The 15,835-nt window shown below is 38.2% G+C and overlaps 1 protein-coding gene across 10 annotated transcripts in view; it reads right to left on the bottom strand.

Moving 5' to 3' along the window:
- Positions 1–491: 491 nt before the first annotated feature.
- The window catches only part of RAPGEF2 (Rap guanine nucleotide exchange factor 2), a 191,945-nt gene continuing 176,601 nt past the window's right edge, over positions 492–15,835 (bottom strand). For 9 of the 10 annotated variants that reach the window (XM_068942402.1, XM_068942405.1, XM_068942406.1 and 6 more), the window contains 7 exons: positions 14,730–14,953; positions 13,697–13,888; positions 11,802–11,954; positions 9,214–9,439; positions 7,120–7,679; positions 4,226–4,531; positions 492–2,970 (listed from right to left, as the gene is read on the bottom strand). In XM_068942402.1, coding sequence (XP_068798503.1) covers positions 2,945–2,970; positions 4,226–4,531; positions 7,120–7,679; positions 9,214–9,439; positions 11,802–11,954; positions 13,697–13,888; positions 14,730–14,953 — 1,687 coding nt within the window. In that variant the 3' untranslated portion in view covers positions 492–2,944. The remainder of the gene's footprint in view (positions 2,971–4,225; positions 4,532–7,119; positions 7,680–9,213; positions 9,440–11,801; positions 11,955–13,696; positions 13,889–14,729; positions 14,954–15,835) is intronic. The other variant, XM_068942403.1, reaches the window with a different exon arrangement.

Raw genomic sequence — 15,835 nt, 5'->3', positions numbered from 1 at the left:
ACTTGCAGGTAAGATATGTAGAAATGTAATTTCAATTACATTAATGTCATAACTAACAATAGTTCTCTAGCTTGAGATGTACCCAGCACACACTAGCCACAGATTAATGGACATTAGTTCCACTCCCACACCTCATACAAACCTAACCATCTGTAACTTTTTTCCTTGAAGTGGTACATATTCTAGTGATGACATGAGAATGTATATGAGTTCTATATTTGCAATGATTTTAACATTTTCTTACTATTACATTTTAAGTGTGAGATATTTCTAGAGTTATGCTATGAAGGGTTAACTCTATACAGACCATTTTGTTGCTTTTCTTTCCAATGAACTCATTTTAAGTTTGGAAATAATGCCTGTCAAACATTTTAAAGCTAAATGGGATATAGCTGATAATGGCTTTAGCAGTGACATTTTAACCCAATCTTCTGCATACTAATGAAAACAGAGAATCTAACATCTGAAAAAAAAAATCTACAGATTCGACATTCGGTTAACATTAACTTTTATTATTAGAGATGCTATTGGGTGCTCTTTATTACTTGAAATACCTTCTTCAGTAGAAGCTCAAAGAGCACTTTCCATACTTCTCCCTGTTTGAATTTTACAATATGTATTCCTTCTATACCGTACGTATCATCACATTACCATGATCCTTCCTTCAAAATTGTTTACATACTGCATATACCTACGATCATTCCTGCAGGAACTCCTTTTTGGCATTTGAAGTATTTTTGCTGGGGATGGCACAATATATTGGCTGTTCTCATTCAGCAGTACACATACCAACTTTTCAAAAATTATCAGTAGCACAACTGTAGATTAAAAAAAAACTCCACACCAATTTTTTGCCCACATCACTTGGCAATGTCCCTTTAATATTAATACACAGAGAAGTAAAATTTTTTCATAAATTTGTTCAAGTATGTGGAACATGTAAAATGCATAAGAATCAATATGGACTTCATTAATGTTATATTTATTTATTTTCCAGCTTCATACAAACTGGATGTAGAAGCATAAACATAGTACATTTCTACCATTTTCAACAAAAATATAACCAATATGTACAATTATTGTATTAAAAATACAAAAGGGATACAGACTCCACCAATGTCTTTCTAAAAGACATACAGGTACAAGTAGTATCAAAAGTATGAGGAAATCACCAGTTAATTGTACATTCTGCACTTGACATCACAGAGCGAACTGAGATTAGCAGTCCTATGGTCTACAATTACTTAATGCTTATATAACATTTGTGCAACTTGTGATAGAGCTAGGATTTTGTATTTCTATATGCACATGAGGTCCATAGCCTAGAGAATAAAACTGGCAAATAATGCATATTACATGTAAAATTACAAATGCATAATTGACAATGTGATATATAAGCAAATAGACATAAGCTATGATTACAGGAGAATTAAATAAAGCACTGACATTTGTTTGATACAGTGAAAAAACACTGCAATTTGATCTTTAAAAGTTGAAGCTATTTACGTTTATCTACTGATCAATATGATCAGCTGAGTTCAATGGAGAAAAAAAAAAATCCAAGACCAGCAGTTCCTCACATTTGAGTACTACTCGGATTGGCAGCCTTCACTATTCCGGAGTCTGTGCAAAAACAACACAAAAATAGAGGGGAGGGTCATTTCAGTCATTACAGGGTTAATAGCAGCTGTGAGCAGGTGGTTGCTACACATTGGCCTTCTCTACACATGCAGTGTTCCATGAAGCCATTAACAGTTGTGACTATTTCTGCATTGCAAAGGCTGGCATATCTAAACTTGTTATTTGTCATCATTTAAAGGCTTGTTTATTCCCTAATGCCAAAGTCAATAGATGGAGGTTATCAGGTCAGTATTAACAGCTGACATTAGCTGTGACATCCCAACTTGCCTTCACTGCAATGTTATCCAGTTAATTTTTCTTTTAATAACTACTTTAGAGTAAAAAAAAAAAAATAATAATAATAATATATAACTTAAAGGTGGGGTTGCCGTCTGTCTCATTAAGAATGGGACACTTCGTTTCGAGTATGCCATCCTGTGTTCCACAAGGCACAGGTATGAGGCACACAGTGTCCTCCTTTCCTTCACTGGATAGTTGCAAGCAGGTAGCTCTGCGTTTACACTAGACCCGGCTGGCAATACCGTCAATCCTAACATTTACAAACTTCTGAAGAGTCCAGGGTGGGGCACTTTAAAAGTGAAGCGAGATGGTCAAGGAAAGGCTGTATCCCATAACCTCCGCCTTCCCTTCCGCCCTGCTCAGCCATGTGACGTCAATATTGTTTCCAGGAGCTCAGGCTGGCAACCCTACTGAAAGGTAGGAAATAATACTGTAATTATTACGCCGATGCAATATTTGATCTCAGAACACAAACACATAGAACTGTAACAAAGGCATTGTAAACAAGCAAACAAGCACTGCCTCCTCGAGGGATTCCGACACATTTTTCTCTTTGTAGGTAAAAGGCCAAATGTAATTTGACAACTAGCTTATCTCATTATCCCAATGAGACTAAGTGCTAGGATTGTGATGAGAATCTAAAAGGAAGATTTAAAAACCCTTCCAGGCATTGGGAAGTGCAGCCAGAGTTAATCATCCTGATGTGATGATCTTGGAATTTGGAATGATACTGTGTGATGTGGCAGACAGCGACAGTGGTAGCTCGGAGATTGCTGCACTGTGCATTTCAAGCAACACAGTTTGAAAAGTGCCAGGGCGATTTCTTCACAGTATTTCACATGCAAGGGGAGAGGGGACAGAAGGGGGAGGGGCGGAGGAAGAAGCCCCATGCTGCTTTAAGGCAGGGAAGGAGGCAAATAGGTCCACCATCCTTTAACTATAGTTCCAAGGCTCCTATTCTAGGGACGTCTTCTTGTGCTCTCCTTTAAGGTGGCTCACTCTGGATCCAGAAAAGCCCCAAGTCTTAGACAGCAGAGACTTGTTCATCTTCTGCAAACACAATAGGATAGGGGAAAATATAATTTAATTCATAGAACAAGACCGCTACTGAATGAAACAACCTGTACTGTGCTCATATGCTTTCCATTCCTTTGCCAGTATTATGCATATATTTAAAACAACCTAAATGTCTTTACATTTCAGTTTCCTGAAAAATATTTCTTTGAAATTTTATCCCCAAAGTAAGAAAATCACTATAGCTGAGCTAGGCTCTCATAGCCTGAGGAACACAATAGCTCTTCCTAGCTATCTAATAGCTGAATAAAGCTCTCTTACATTCTTCCCTGAACATGTCTGCTGGAAGTTACTATTTTCTCATGATTTATTTAAATTAAACTTGAATAAAAACTGATTGCAGCTTAACTAGTCACTAGTAGAAACCATGAATATTCTCACACTGTCATGGTACTTCCTAAAGTCTGGGGCAATCCTGTTACGGAAGTCTCTCATTTTCTCATCATGTTCAGGTGCAGAGTTCGTCCTGCACATAAAGCCTTAGTAACTAAGGAGTTAGGGAAGGAGGGGAAAAGTTCCTTTCCACCAGTAAGCAAAATAAAACATTAAAGATTCAAATGTGTGATTTGGGCACTGCCTCGCTCAAATTTTGAGCATCTAGCCCTGAAGATGCAATCCAGTTGTACTTGCGCTCCACAGGAAAACAGAGAGGCTACGTCTACAGTATAGTCTCTATATCACTATAGCTGAGCGTACATACACCGACATACTTTCTCCACACAGGCAAGTGAGGTGGCTCAAAACGTGAAACAGTTGGTGCGGAAGACCCAGAGTCCACAAAATAAGAACTTCAGATAGAGCACACGTGACTAGCCATCTAAATCTGAACAACAAATAGTGCTCTAAGGGGCAAAAAGGCACTCTCTATAGACCAGGATACTTTTTTGACCATTAAAATCATGGTTAGTGCCAACTATTAGGTACACTGAAAACTCTCAGGGCAACCAAGGTTTTATCTGGTGAACTTAGGCAGAGAAGCTGCCTAAGCCATTTGCTTGGCTGTCCAAGATTCAGGTGGACCTACGTCCCAAATTTTAAGTGATATTTTGGATGAACTGAATTCCTCCTTTTCCAAAAAGCGAACAAATAAAAAGCTTCGAAAGGTGGAAGAGAGCTCAAATTATGGCAAGAATTGCTACTACAGAACACATTTATGTAATATGCCTTTTGTCTCTGAAAATTGAGCATTTCCGCATGCAGAACTCTCAAAATCTAACAATTAGAAATTTACCATCTTCCTCTGTGGAAAACCCTTGAGACTGATAGTGAGCAAGACGTGGATCTGACTCATTTGGTTTATGCCACTGAGGTTTGTTCACAGGCCTACTAGTTGAATGGCCATGCGACTGCTGCTGCGGAGTTGATGTCCCATGCGTCTCACACGTCCGTGCCACCATCCTAGACCTCTGAAGTGCTACGTTGTAATCTGGAGGCTTTCTGGCTGGATGACAAACACCTTCCGCAAACTCAGCAATAGGTATTCCTACATAACCAGGAGGAGTTGGAGGTGGTTCCCGATATCGACCTTCTTTTCGTGCTGCAGGAAAATCAATAGATTATTATAAAAGATAGTAAGAGGAAAAAAGATCAAAGAAAAATAAATAGTGAACATCAAATATCAAGCAACTCAAGACCACAGGAAGAGAAAATTTTAGGAAGGATAAGAGTTATATATCAAACAGTAGATAATGAGGTCTTGAAAAAAACAAACATATAAGGGCAGTACAATGGCATGTAAGATCTTTCATGCAAGAAAGTGTAGAATATACAACACACACAGTATATAGTTATTCTTTCAATAGTGAAGTATTAGTCTAATAAAATTCACCAAACAAGAAGGGGAACCTGTTCAAAACTTAGCAGCTAAAGCTGTTCCATCGCTTGTCCAGAATAAAACATTCACTACCCAGAAAGAAACCAGCGTGGGGTAAGATTCAAGAGTACCCGGAAATGGCAACCATCAGAAATATTGGCATCTCTCCAAATGCATGACTATTTTAACTCTGAAGATGGGCTTTGTGCATAAAAGCCCACCTCCTGTCATTAACATCTTGCAAAAAACCAGCAACTGATACCTGTCTACAAAACTTACAACTTAGTAAGATATAAGCTACAATTCCAAAATGTACTAAAGAGGAGTGGACTTTAGCCTCATGCTTTCTGTATGCATCATTGCCTGCTCTACATATGGTTATATTCTCTGTAAAATTAAATGTGGAAAGTATGCTCTTAAGAAAAATGACTGAATAAGATCCTATATAGGAAATGGAAAGACCACCATCTAGTTTGTGGATCTTGTTATGGCTTAACTGCATCTGATGAAGATTTCATTCTAGGCATACTCAGAAATTCTCTCTTACAGAGAACCTGATGGGAGAAAACCTAGAAATTAAGAATTTTAAGCATCTGCAGGGACACAGCAGATAAGCTTGGGTTTTATGGATCTGTATTTTGGAAACAGGCAAAGTTGTTAATTTGGACTTTGAAACTGAAGCCTTCTTCAGCCCTTTAACGCATGACCATTTAACTTACAGCACCAAGACACAAACCGCAGGAAAAATTCCTGACAAAGGCAATGTACTTTCCCCTGCTCATCATACTATATATATATTCTTGCACAAGTGGTGAGGATACTATCAGTCAGCATGATACAGCACGAAATCGACTGAAAGCTCAGTACAAGCTTAAAATGGTCTAGAACTACTTGGTCGGTGGGTTTTTATAGACTAAAAATGATGCCTAGGTCTTAGCAAAACCAAATAGTCTCCAATGGAATCAAAGTCTTTTTCTTGGAAAAATTCTTTTATGTGGGCAAAGCAGCACAAATAAATCGGAGTTTCATTCAAAAATTTTTGAAAAGTAATTTTGGTGCAGAAAAAATTCTGTAGAAAGATTCTCAAAAGGTCAACATACATTCATCTTAACAGTCATGCACATTCAGTGCCAAAAAGCCATGTAAAAACAGTGGCTTCCGATGGACAGTTATATGCAGAGTTACATTATTAAGCATAGTTAGTTAATATACCGAAGTACATGGAACTACACAGCTGGAAGTTTCAGATCTCTCATATTCTCTGAAGTCTCCAAAAATTAATGGCAAGTACTGCCCTGAGAGGCAAGTTTGGAAGCACACTTGCTCCACATTCTGGTGGAAATCAAGTGTATCAGAGAGTAAAATTAGAGACTGGCATGAATCAGAACCTGAGATCCTGAACTGAACAGCTTCTTCCTCTTCATAGTTCAAAGATTCAGATCTGCACCCAAGCTTTGAGGCAATGGGCCATTACTAAGCAATATACTTGGGTAGAAAATGGAAAAGCAGTTTATCACAGTAGTCTCAGCATGACCTCAATTTGGCAGACTTTTTCAGCTGTGTCAATACAGAATGAATTTCAGGCAGTTCTACATATAAACCTGAAGAAAGGCTTCAAAGAAAAGGAGGATGAAACAAATGAAACAGAGGCAAAATGCTGAGGTCTCAGATGGCCCAAGGACATCTGGGAAGCATAGAAGACACAATATGAGAAAAAAGTTAAGCGCTGCCAGAGCCACCTCCATGTTAATTTATATATTATTTCATCTTTCGTTAAATGACTATAAACGTACTTCAGCTCTAATTTCAGTTTTAGCTGTCCAAAGACAAACAGCTAAATCTGTATGTAAGCACCAAGTGACCCCATTTTCAGAAGTAAGGAACATTCACAATTGCCAGACAAGTCATACAGATGTACAAAGTAAAACACTTCTGAAAAATCAGGCCACATTTATTAAGATAGCTAAAAAGAGAATATGGAGCCTTACTGTGAAGAGTAATTCACATTTCAAAATAGAAACCTAAATATATCAACCTCTCAAAAAACTGTCCAGCAGTTGAGCTATTTTTTTTTTGATGTAAGGCAAGCTCTCTTGAAATATAAAGGAGTGAACATAGAACCGAGCATCAGCAAGGGGTATTTCCCCCTAGCACTAAATACCCAAATTTTGCCCTTTAATTGTGAGAGACTACAAAATGCCTTTTTTTGCTTTAAAAATAAAATTAGACAAAAGAAAAATACTTTCAGAATAAAACTAAGAACTATAGGCAAATAAATTGAAATACTTTACAGTAAACAAAATTTAACTTACCAATAAGCCCCTTTGTACTACTTGATGATACTGCTATATGAGCGGGCATGGGAGCTGGTTTTGACTCCTCTGTGGTTACAGATGTTATACTACTGGTTTCAGCTTCAATCGAAACATCCTTCCCACCCCTCCGCTTTATGGTACCTGTATCACCTTCCGAGTCCTCTCCCCAGTAGCCTGTTGAGGATGCCCAGCTTGCTCTGGACTGTGCTTGATCAAGGCCCTCCCTACCTTGACTTTGCCTGCCATACTTTGTGCCATGATCGGGGAACATCAGTTGGTCCATGTGACTGCCTGAGGCCCACAGTCCTGCCCCATCGCCTGAACTATCGAAATGAGCATGTCCAAAAGGTAGAGTCTCCCAGCTTCTCTGGTGCTGTATTGTTTGTATGTTGTCATGAGAACCACTCGAACAAGAAGTCCAGCTACCACGGCCACTGTCAGCAGCATCAAGTGAAGCTCTGTCCCCTTGATCCTGTGATAGTTCTTCTGTACTCGGGGAAGAAAGCACAGTTGCTCCAGCATACAGGCCTCTGTTCTCTGGCAGGGGTGCAAATGAGCTAGATGGACATTGAAGAAGGGGAAAAAAAATAAGAAAAATCTAGCATTGGATGCAGAGATCATTTAGAAAACATGAAGAATGAGACAATCAAGGGAAAAGCAAGCATATTGAAGGTTTTGATGCGATTTCTATTATTGGCGTTAATGATTAATTCAATTTTGAGTATACAACACTTTCTTCTCAAGCTTATCCATAACAAAACCAAAAAAAAAAAGTAGTAATTACTGGATAGACATTCTGATAAAACTTAACACTTCTTGGGATTTAATTCAAAAGGTAAGATCGTAGCTTTGAAGCTGCCCTTTCAGACAGTCAAATAGTATTGAGATAAATAGCTTAAGAGTGGCCAGACTGACAGGTAAGTAGGTTTTCTAGTGCTTTTCCAGACACAGGCAAAGCAAAGGATCAAAAATTAGCAACTGAGTTTTAACAGGAGGCAGCTGAAATTCAGAAATAGCAGTCTAGGTTTCTGCTTTTTGGATCCCTTCTGTTTAGGGAACTCTGAAACTAACTTTTCAGTATTTCTTGCAAATGGAAGTTTATCAGACTATTACTTTTAGAAACACACACACTGTTTCCTAAAAATACGTACCCTTTCAGCTCCTGCGTGAGCCTGACACTACCAGTTACACAGCAACAGCAAAAACTGACAAAGTGTCAGTTTTATTTAGCAGTTACCAGGGCTCCCAGGATTTCCAGGGTAATTTGCTATGCACATGGGAACTCTGGGTCTTCCAAACATTTAAGACATCCGACTAAAGAGTTTGCAAAGCCTGGAATTCCCAAAGCTGAAGCACACCAGTTTTGGAACAGGCCTACCATCCACAGGCCCCTCAGGATTAAAAGCCTGAAACTATCTAGGGAACTGAAGTTTCCAAACAATGTCTCAAAAAAGTAAGTGGAGACTGAATGAGAGCCAGAGCTCCAATTATTTTCAGATCAAGGCTCACTGCTACAGATTTGGAGAACTCCTCATAGCACTAGCTTCCTCACCATTACAAAACTTAATTACCTAGAAAATCACCCAGAAAACCAGCAGCCTAACGTGAATTTTAGCTTCCAATTACTTAAACTTTGTTGACTAGGAGAGATAGGTGGGGTGAAACGCTGAGTCAGATAAATCTACAACTTTTCTGGGAAACCAACACTTCTGTTCTCACCTTGATCACTGAATAGTTCGATGATAATTTATTTGCGCAATTCAGTTAATTCCATCTACAAAACAGGCTAGAATGCTAGTCTGCCACGCAGAGGATAATCTACAGCACTACTGAATACTCAGAAAATAAAAAGCAGTAAGCGAATGCTTATTGCCATTGCTGTAGAACTAAAGACACATTGGAGAGCACATAACACTTTCTTGTCAGAAAACAGAGTATTATCATAAGACGCAGCATTCAAACAGCATTTTTTTTAAGGGGGAAGATAAAATATTTGTGAAAGATACAGAAAAGGTTATATAAACAAATACACATATGACATGCACACTATGAGAAAGCATAATATAAAGTAAATATAAATAAAATTCCTACCCTAAGCTATATTGATCTGGTTCAATCATGATTCTTCTGTCAATCCTTCCCACACCAAGATTTGTCTCCACGATGCTGACAGAGTGCCTTTGTCTCCTTTCATCATGCAGAGAGACTGGCATGGAGTCAAAAGAGGAATTGCTGACAATACTAGATCTAGAAGAAATCTCACTGTGACCAGAATCTGAAAAGTTATCCACTGTGCCACTAGGAGCCAAAGTATAGCCTGCGTAAGGAATAACATCACGTTACTCAAACAGCCTGAGAAGCCTGGTAAACTATTGTTAGGCAGGCTCACTGCTACAGTATTACATCAAAATTATGATTATGTTTTATTCACGGAAGAAGCAGCACCTAAAAGATGAGATACGCAACAGAACTTTATTAAATTGTATGTTCTATTTCTCAATAAGAGATTTCAGAATGTGGCAACATGACATACTTGGTTAGAATCCACCTGCTCATCATCTTCTCTCCTCCCAAATTATTAGCAAATGCATCATATTTATATCCTTGCAATATGAAATCTAACTTCACATGAAAAAGCAGCCTGTACGTAAACACTGTCACTAGGACAGGAACAAAGAAATGCACTGGATAAGATTAATGCTTCAAGTAATCCAAGAGACCCTCTTGCACAGTTTTTCTGTTCAAAGCTACACTTCAGAGATGAACAGCAGATACAACATGAAGCACAGATGTCTGAGCTGGCTGACTGCTTATTACTTATCTTGGCTGAGAGAGGGCTTGAAGCGTTTTCAATGACAATAGAAAAAAATATTCAAGGTTTTAAAGTTTTCTTTGTGGTACTTCGCTACCTAACTATATTCCTAAGCAGCGTGTATTATCAGAATTATACAGTAATTTGGAGTTAGCATAGGCACTGCCAGACAGATAAAATCTGCAAACCATGAAAAGCCACACAGGCAAATTTAGTGGTTTTTTTTTTTTAAAGCATTAAAAAGCTGTACTGAATGCTCTCATCAGCTAAGTCAAAGTCCATTAAAAATACGTTACATGTAACTGCAGTTTTCATTTTTGGCTTTCTGTCTATACTTAAGCCTTCAACTGATTAATCCCAATTCAGTCTTCCTGAGAATATGGGATTAATGCTGCCAGATCTGACTGAAAAAAAAAAAGAATATACCATTGGCTTCATGTTGCCATCAATCTCAGGATTTCTTCTTTTTTTAAATTTAGAACCATGTTTATGATTTACTCCTTTCAAATATACAGTACTCTTCCCACTGTTAGCCAGTGTATATAAATTCACTCTTTTCTAATAAAGTATTTAGGAATAATTATGCTGCGATCTTACAAGGACTCAAGTTGATAATTTAAATCCTCTCTGCATAATATCCTCCTCCATCTGACCTTAGTAAAGACCACTTCAATAGAGATTTTGGACATGCATTTGTACTTTCTTGCAATACTCATCTTTCCCCTTTTCCAATCTCTGCTTATCCAATTGGACTAATTTTTTTTCCCCTCTTTTGGTTCCATAAATCCCACCTATGCCACAGGTCCATGGTGAATTGTTATTCTTGTTACTGTTCTCCCTTCCGAGACAAGAGAAGGAACTGGTTAGGTCCATTAGTCTCAGCTGACTGGCACTGTCACTTGCGAGGGTAAGAAAAGGGTTTACTATTCACTTGATAAGAAAGTGATACCACATAAGTTTTAGTTCTTTACCATCCCTGTGCAATTTAGCAACAGTTCTTCCCCACAGTTATAGCCTCCAACACTCTAACCTCTTTCAGAGTTCTGAACGCTGGGGCTCAATTCCAATACACATATTTTAACATAATGTAATATTCTGCAGCTATTAAACTTGACTTTATGATTATGACTTTACGGTATTCTGAAAGAGAATAACTTAGAGGTTATCTGCAGTCCAACTATGCTATCACACATTCAAAGTGACTTTTTTGTTTAAACTGCAAGCAAATGCTTGCATTTTCTTTTTTCCTCAATTCATAACCAGAACAAGTACAATGAAAAAGCAGGCAGGTAAAAAATTAATACCTTTTTCAACGTCCTACATTCACTCTTAAAAAAAATAACTATGAAGTCATTTAAAATGAACTCAGTCAAGAAAACTCCACTGTGCAATACCATTTCTCAAATATCCATATACATTGTTTGAATAAAGAATACTCTCCTAGCAGCATAGTTATTAGTAATTTGAATCCTGAACACGGTAACTCTGCCTCACGTACATAGATCACATCTCACCCAGATGGATGACAGTAGATAATTCCTCTAATAGGTTAATGTGCTCTGTGCTGTACCGAGATGTTAAATTTCAATCTGCACAGGCTGCCACTGGCAGAAGACACTTATGATGGGAATATTTTCTCTGAGGCAGCAGCAATGAGAGCGGTCTAATCGTTTCAGGCCATCTTCCTGCCTTTAGTTAACAGGAGGGCTTTCAGGTCTTCCACTAACGCGTTACACTTCCTGCTCTCTTGCTGACCGTGCGTAAGAGCAGCGGAATTTCATCCTGAACCTCCAAATCCTCTCCCAGAAATTCCTGAAACTCATAGACTTTGGGAAACAGGATTAGAAATGTTGCACAAGTCTAATACCTTTCCTTGGAGAACTCTGTGGTGAAGTGGGAGGAGAAGACAGCTGTGAAGATGCACTTGATATTGTGTCTTCAGATTGTTTCTTGTGACGGTCCAAACTTCCTTCTTCAGATAATGAAAGAATTTTCTTTAAAGCTTGTGGGGAGTTAATGCCTTTAAGTAAGAAAGAATGTAGGCAGATGTAAAGTTCGAGATAAATGCACCTTTGAATTTCACAATGCATTTATAGAGGGGACACCATACCAAGGAAAAAACCCCAAACTTAAATGTTTCTCATTTGTGAGTTTCCAACATTAGCTTAAACGAAATGAAAGTTTTAAACCTACTTCTACTTAAAATATAGTGCTTTATTTCTGCATTTTGGTCAAGCCAGTCTTTTACTTTGGCCACCTAAAAGAAATATTTTATAGCAGAAAGCATAATCTAGAATTGCTGTTTCAGAATACTGTGTGTACAGATCTATAGTCAAGGATATGTACAGTAACGGTTACTGGGAATTTGGACTAACAGTGAAAATACACACACACCCTCAGATCTCACTGGGCTACTGAAGGTTTAGATAGTAAGAACTAAAATTGTTCTTCCATTTCTTTTTCCACTCACAGAGCAGTCTAGAAGGTCAAAGAAAGCTGGGAAAGACAACAGGTAAGACTAGGCTTAAAAAACAAGGTCGTCCGGGAACTGCCTTTCTTCCTTTCACTTCTGAAAACTGTCTCTGCATCAGCCTATTTTGGGAAACTGAAGAGTAACAACATCCCAAAGATGATATGTGATGCAAAGATCTAGGGCATAAAGAACTGCTTTTCTGAGACAGAATATTTGTCTGCCCCAACCCCCAGACACAAAACCAAAATCCTAGGATAGTTCTGCTTAAAAGTGAAGATGGAGCTTTTTTGACAGTTTTGCAATTTTTTGTGGTAGAGGTTATTTTCAAGTATTCTATGGAATTTGTCTTTGATCTGTTGGAGTACAATACTGCAATCAAAAAAAATCAATCAAAAATCTAGCCAGTTTTTCAGAAACTGTCCTACCCATGAGCAAAAATGTAGTCTGCAATGTCCTATTAAGATTAAAATTTAGTGGCAGAATCAACAAGAGCTAGACGAACAGTTTCTTGTTCATTTTGCTACTTCTAATTCCTCTCTAGAAGTCTAAGCTGTGTATAAGTGAAACTAGTAGGTGAAATGAGAATTAAGCTCTTGTGAAATTCCTATCATGTAATGGCAATGGCCAGTTACCCTGTTCATACTTATTGAGAATTTTACAGTATATCAAGTGATACGTAAAAATTATTTAATAATGTATTTGATTATGCATACAATTTGGACACAGATTTGGAAACCAAATTAAATTAGAATAAATTACTATTACCCAGTATCTATCACAGTCGCATGCAGACAGCAACACTGGCATAAAAATAAAAAAAGCATTAGGGAGAAGAAGTCAGAGGGACAATTCTCAAAGTGAAACCTGAGGCCTACGTTTTAACAGGATTGCTGATCGGCACAGGCCTGAATTTCACATTAAGTGTTTAACTCTTGAAAAAATGCCAGAATCTCTGAGGTATCTCAGATGGGTCACTCGAAACAAAAACTTTAGTCACTAATCCCTTTGCAAAAGGTCCTAGTGCACATCGTCGGAAAAAGTACCTTACTTTCAGCTGTCAGCCTAAGATAAATAAATATATTGATTAAATTGACAGCATGCTTTCCTAGTTTTATTTCTGTCCATCTCTAGAGAAAAGGACTTATATGCATACATTGCAAGAGCTGTTGTAACTGCTATATACTACTACCTGAAACAAACGTCTGAATTTTAGTCGATTAAAAGTGCTTTCCTGACACAAACAATCACACCTCAGAGTATTAAGCCAAACAGTTCTTTGTTCCACTCACCAAACGGTGGGAGGTCTTTGACTGGCACTTTCTTGCGAGAAGGATAAAGAGATACCGCAGGGACCTGCAATGCTTGGTTTACTTTATGTTGTTGCTGCTGCTGCTGCTGCACTTTCTGCTGGATTCCTGCCCGAGGAGCCACCGGCGAAGTTTCAGATTTTCCAGATCGTTTGTCTCCCGGATTTTTTGGTACTATGGGAGAAAATGGGAGAAAACAAAGAATGATTACTAGCTTAGAATGATTATTGTAGGAGTTTTAACCCGGGAAGCGCAAAGACCTACAACTGATAACTAAAGGGTCCTCAAATAGTGAAACAGTTAATACAACAGGATTCATTTAGACATAAGAGAAGAGCAAAAGAGGGAGAGATTTAATTTTCCATTTGAAATATTCAAGTTATCAAAGAGCCTTTGCTCTTTTTCTCAAAATAGAGCTCATATAAAATAAATATTGTTTTAGTTATCAGAAATGGGACCAGAAGTTATACTGGGCTACCATAAGGACTACAATTAATTTACAATAGAAATAAAATGATTAATTTTTGCTACCTCGAAGAAAGGGGAGGGCATGAGATACAGCATTCTCTCAAATCAAAATGAAAGCTATTTTCAACATAAGGTCCCCCCTCCTCTGCAATCAGGTACAACCCTCCATCAGCTCTCTTGAAATACCTGGACAGGAAAAAAATCCAGTTCACCTCTCAAGGCTAATATGTGTAGGATGACCAACCCTATTCACACCCAGACAGAGAACATCAGAACTGTAGAGGAACTTTCGGCTCCTCCACACCCTTCATACAGACGAGTCAAAGGAACCCTTGTACACTTCAGCATTACACCACCCAAAAATGCTCATCTCCTGTACAAATCTATGTTGTTAATTTTTGAGATGGTGCTCTTTAAATTCATAGATGTTTAGTTTGCAGATGATTAGACACATTTTCCAGCTCATCATCTAGTCATTGTTCCTTGAAGGCAAGAACTAGGCGTATACTTATAGTTTCCTCAGTTCATAACAAATGACAATGCTCACGTGTGTTGGTGGCTGGCTCACACTGCAAAGACAGTGTCTGAAGGCTCTCTTCATCCATTTCCAGATCCAAGTTTGAGAGATATTGCTTCACTTTCCGTGCCATCTGAGCATCTTCATACAGCTTTTTAGCATTAAGGAAGGAGCTGCGACGGACCCGCTTTTTATGACCCCCCGTTTGTGCAACATCTAGCACGGCTGCATTTGTGCTGCCTTGGCTGAGAGACCTGGAGTGAAGGTGTTTGGGGGTGGGAGCGGGGAAAGAGGGGAAACGTGTGACTTAGTCCAAACACAGTATCACTTGATAAACTTGAAACATGCAACAGATTGCATGAATGTCAGTCTATGGTCAAAGCTTTCATGCCTCATTCCAGTAAGTCAAACAGCTATAACAGATAGAAGGATGAGAGTCAGGAAATCTTTTTACTTGGTTACAGGCACTATTTTAATTACATAAATATTTAACCTATTCTGCTCCAACTAAGCAATATCACTTCACGCATCTAGAAAAGCATTCGAGCTAGCTCTCTCACATAAGCAAGCTACTGAGAAGACTAGAGCATTAGGAAAAGCTCATGCAGCAAGGCAACGCTGACAACAGACTACAGTTGAGGCTCAAATTTAAATACATATTGAGAAAGCTTTCAAAGTGTCTTCCACATACTTTTTTAAACCAGACCATATACAAATTGTACAGCTCAGCTTTACTTAATAAAACTTCCCTCTATGTTCCTGGGTTGAATACAGGAAATTGTTAAATAAAATGACCAGTAAGTTAATGATGAAATAAATGCCATGCACATTTCAACGTATGTATATCTATGTGAAAGCTATGCATTATTCCTGAATTGTGAAGGGTAAAAATGATGGCTGAACTGTATTGTGAAAATATAAAGTTAGTTTAGCAGCCACTTTAACTTTTAATATTTGTATTTGATTCTCCTAATTGCTTATTAGGCAGAAGAAAGTTAACAGCAATTTTTAGCTGCTTCAACCTTGCAGTTTTTACTTAAAGTCGCTTTTCTTTGGCAATTTAAATGGGGAGGGGAGGAGAACCCGCTCCCACCCCCATCTATAATCATCTATAAATATTTTACAGCTTTTGTATT

This window comes from Struthio camelus, chromosome 4 (assembly GCF_040807025.1).
Source record: "Struthio camelus isolate bStrCam1 chromosome 4, bStrCam1.hap1, whole genome shotgun sequence".
Taxonomy (NCBI): Eukaryota; Metazoa; Chordata; class Aves; order Struthioniformes; family Struthionidae; genus Struthio; species Struthio camelus.
This window is presented reverse-complemented; position numbering and strand designations above follow the sequence as displayed.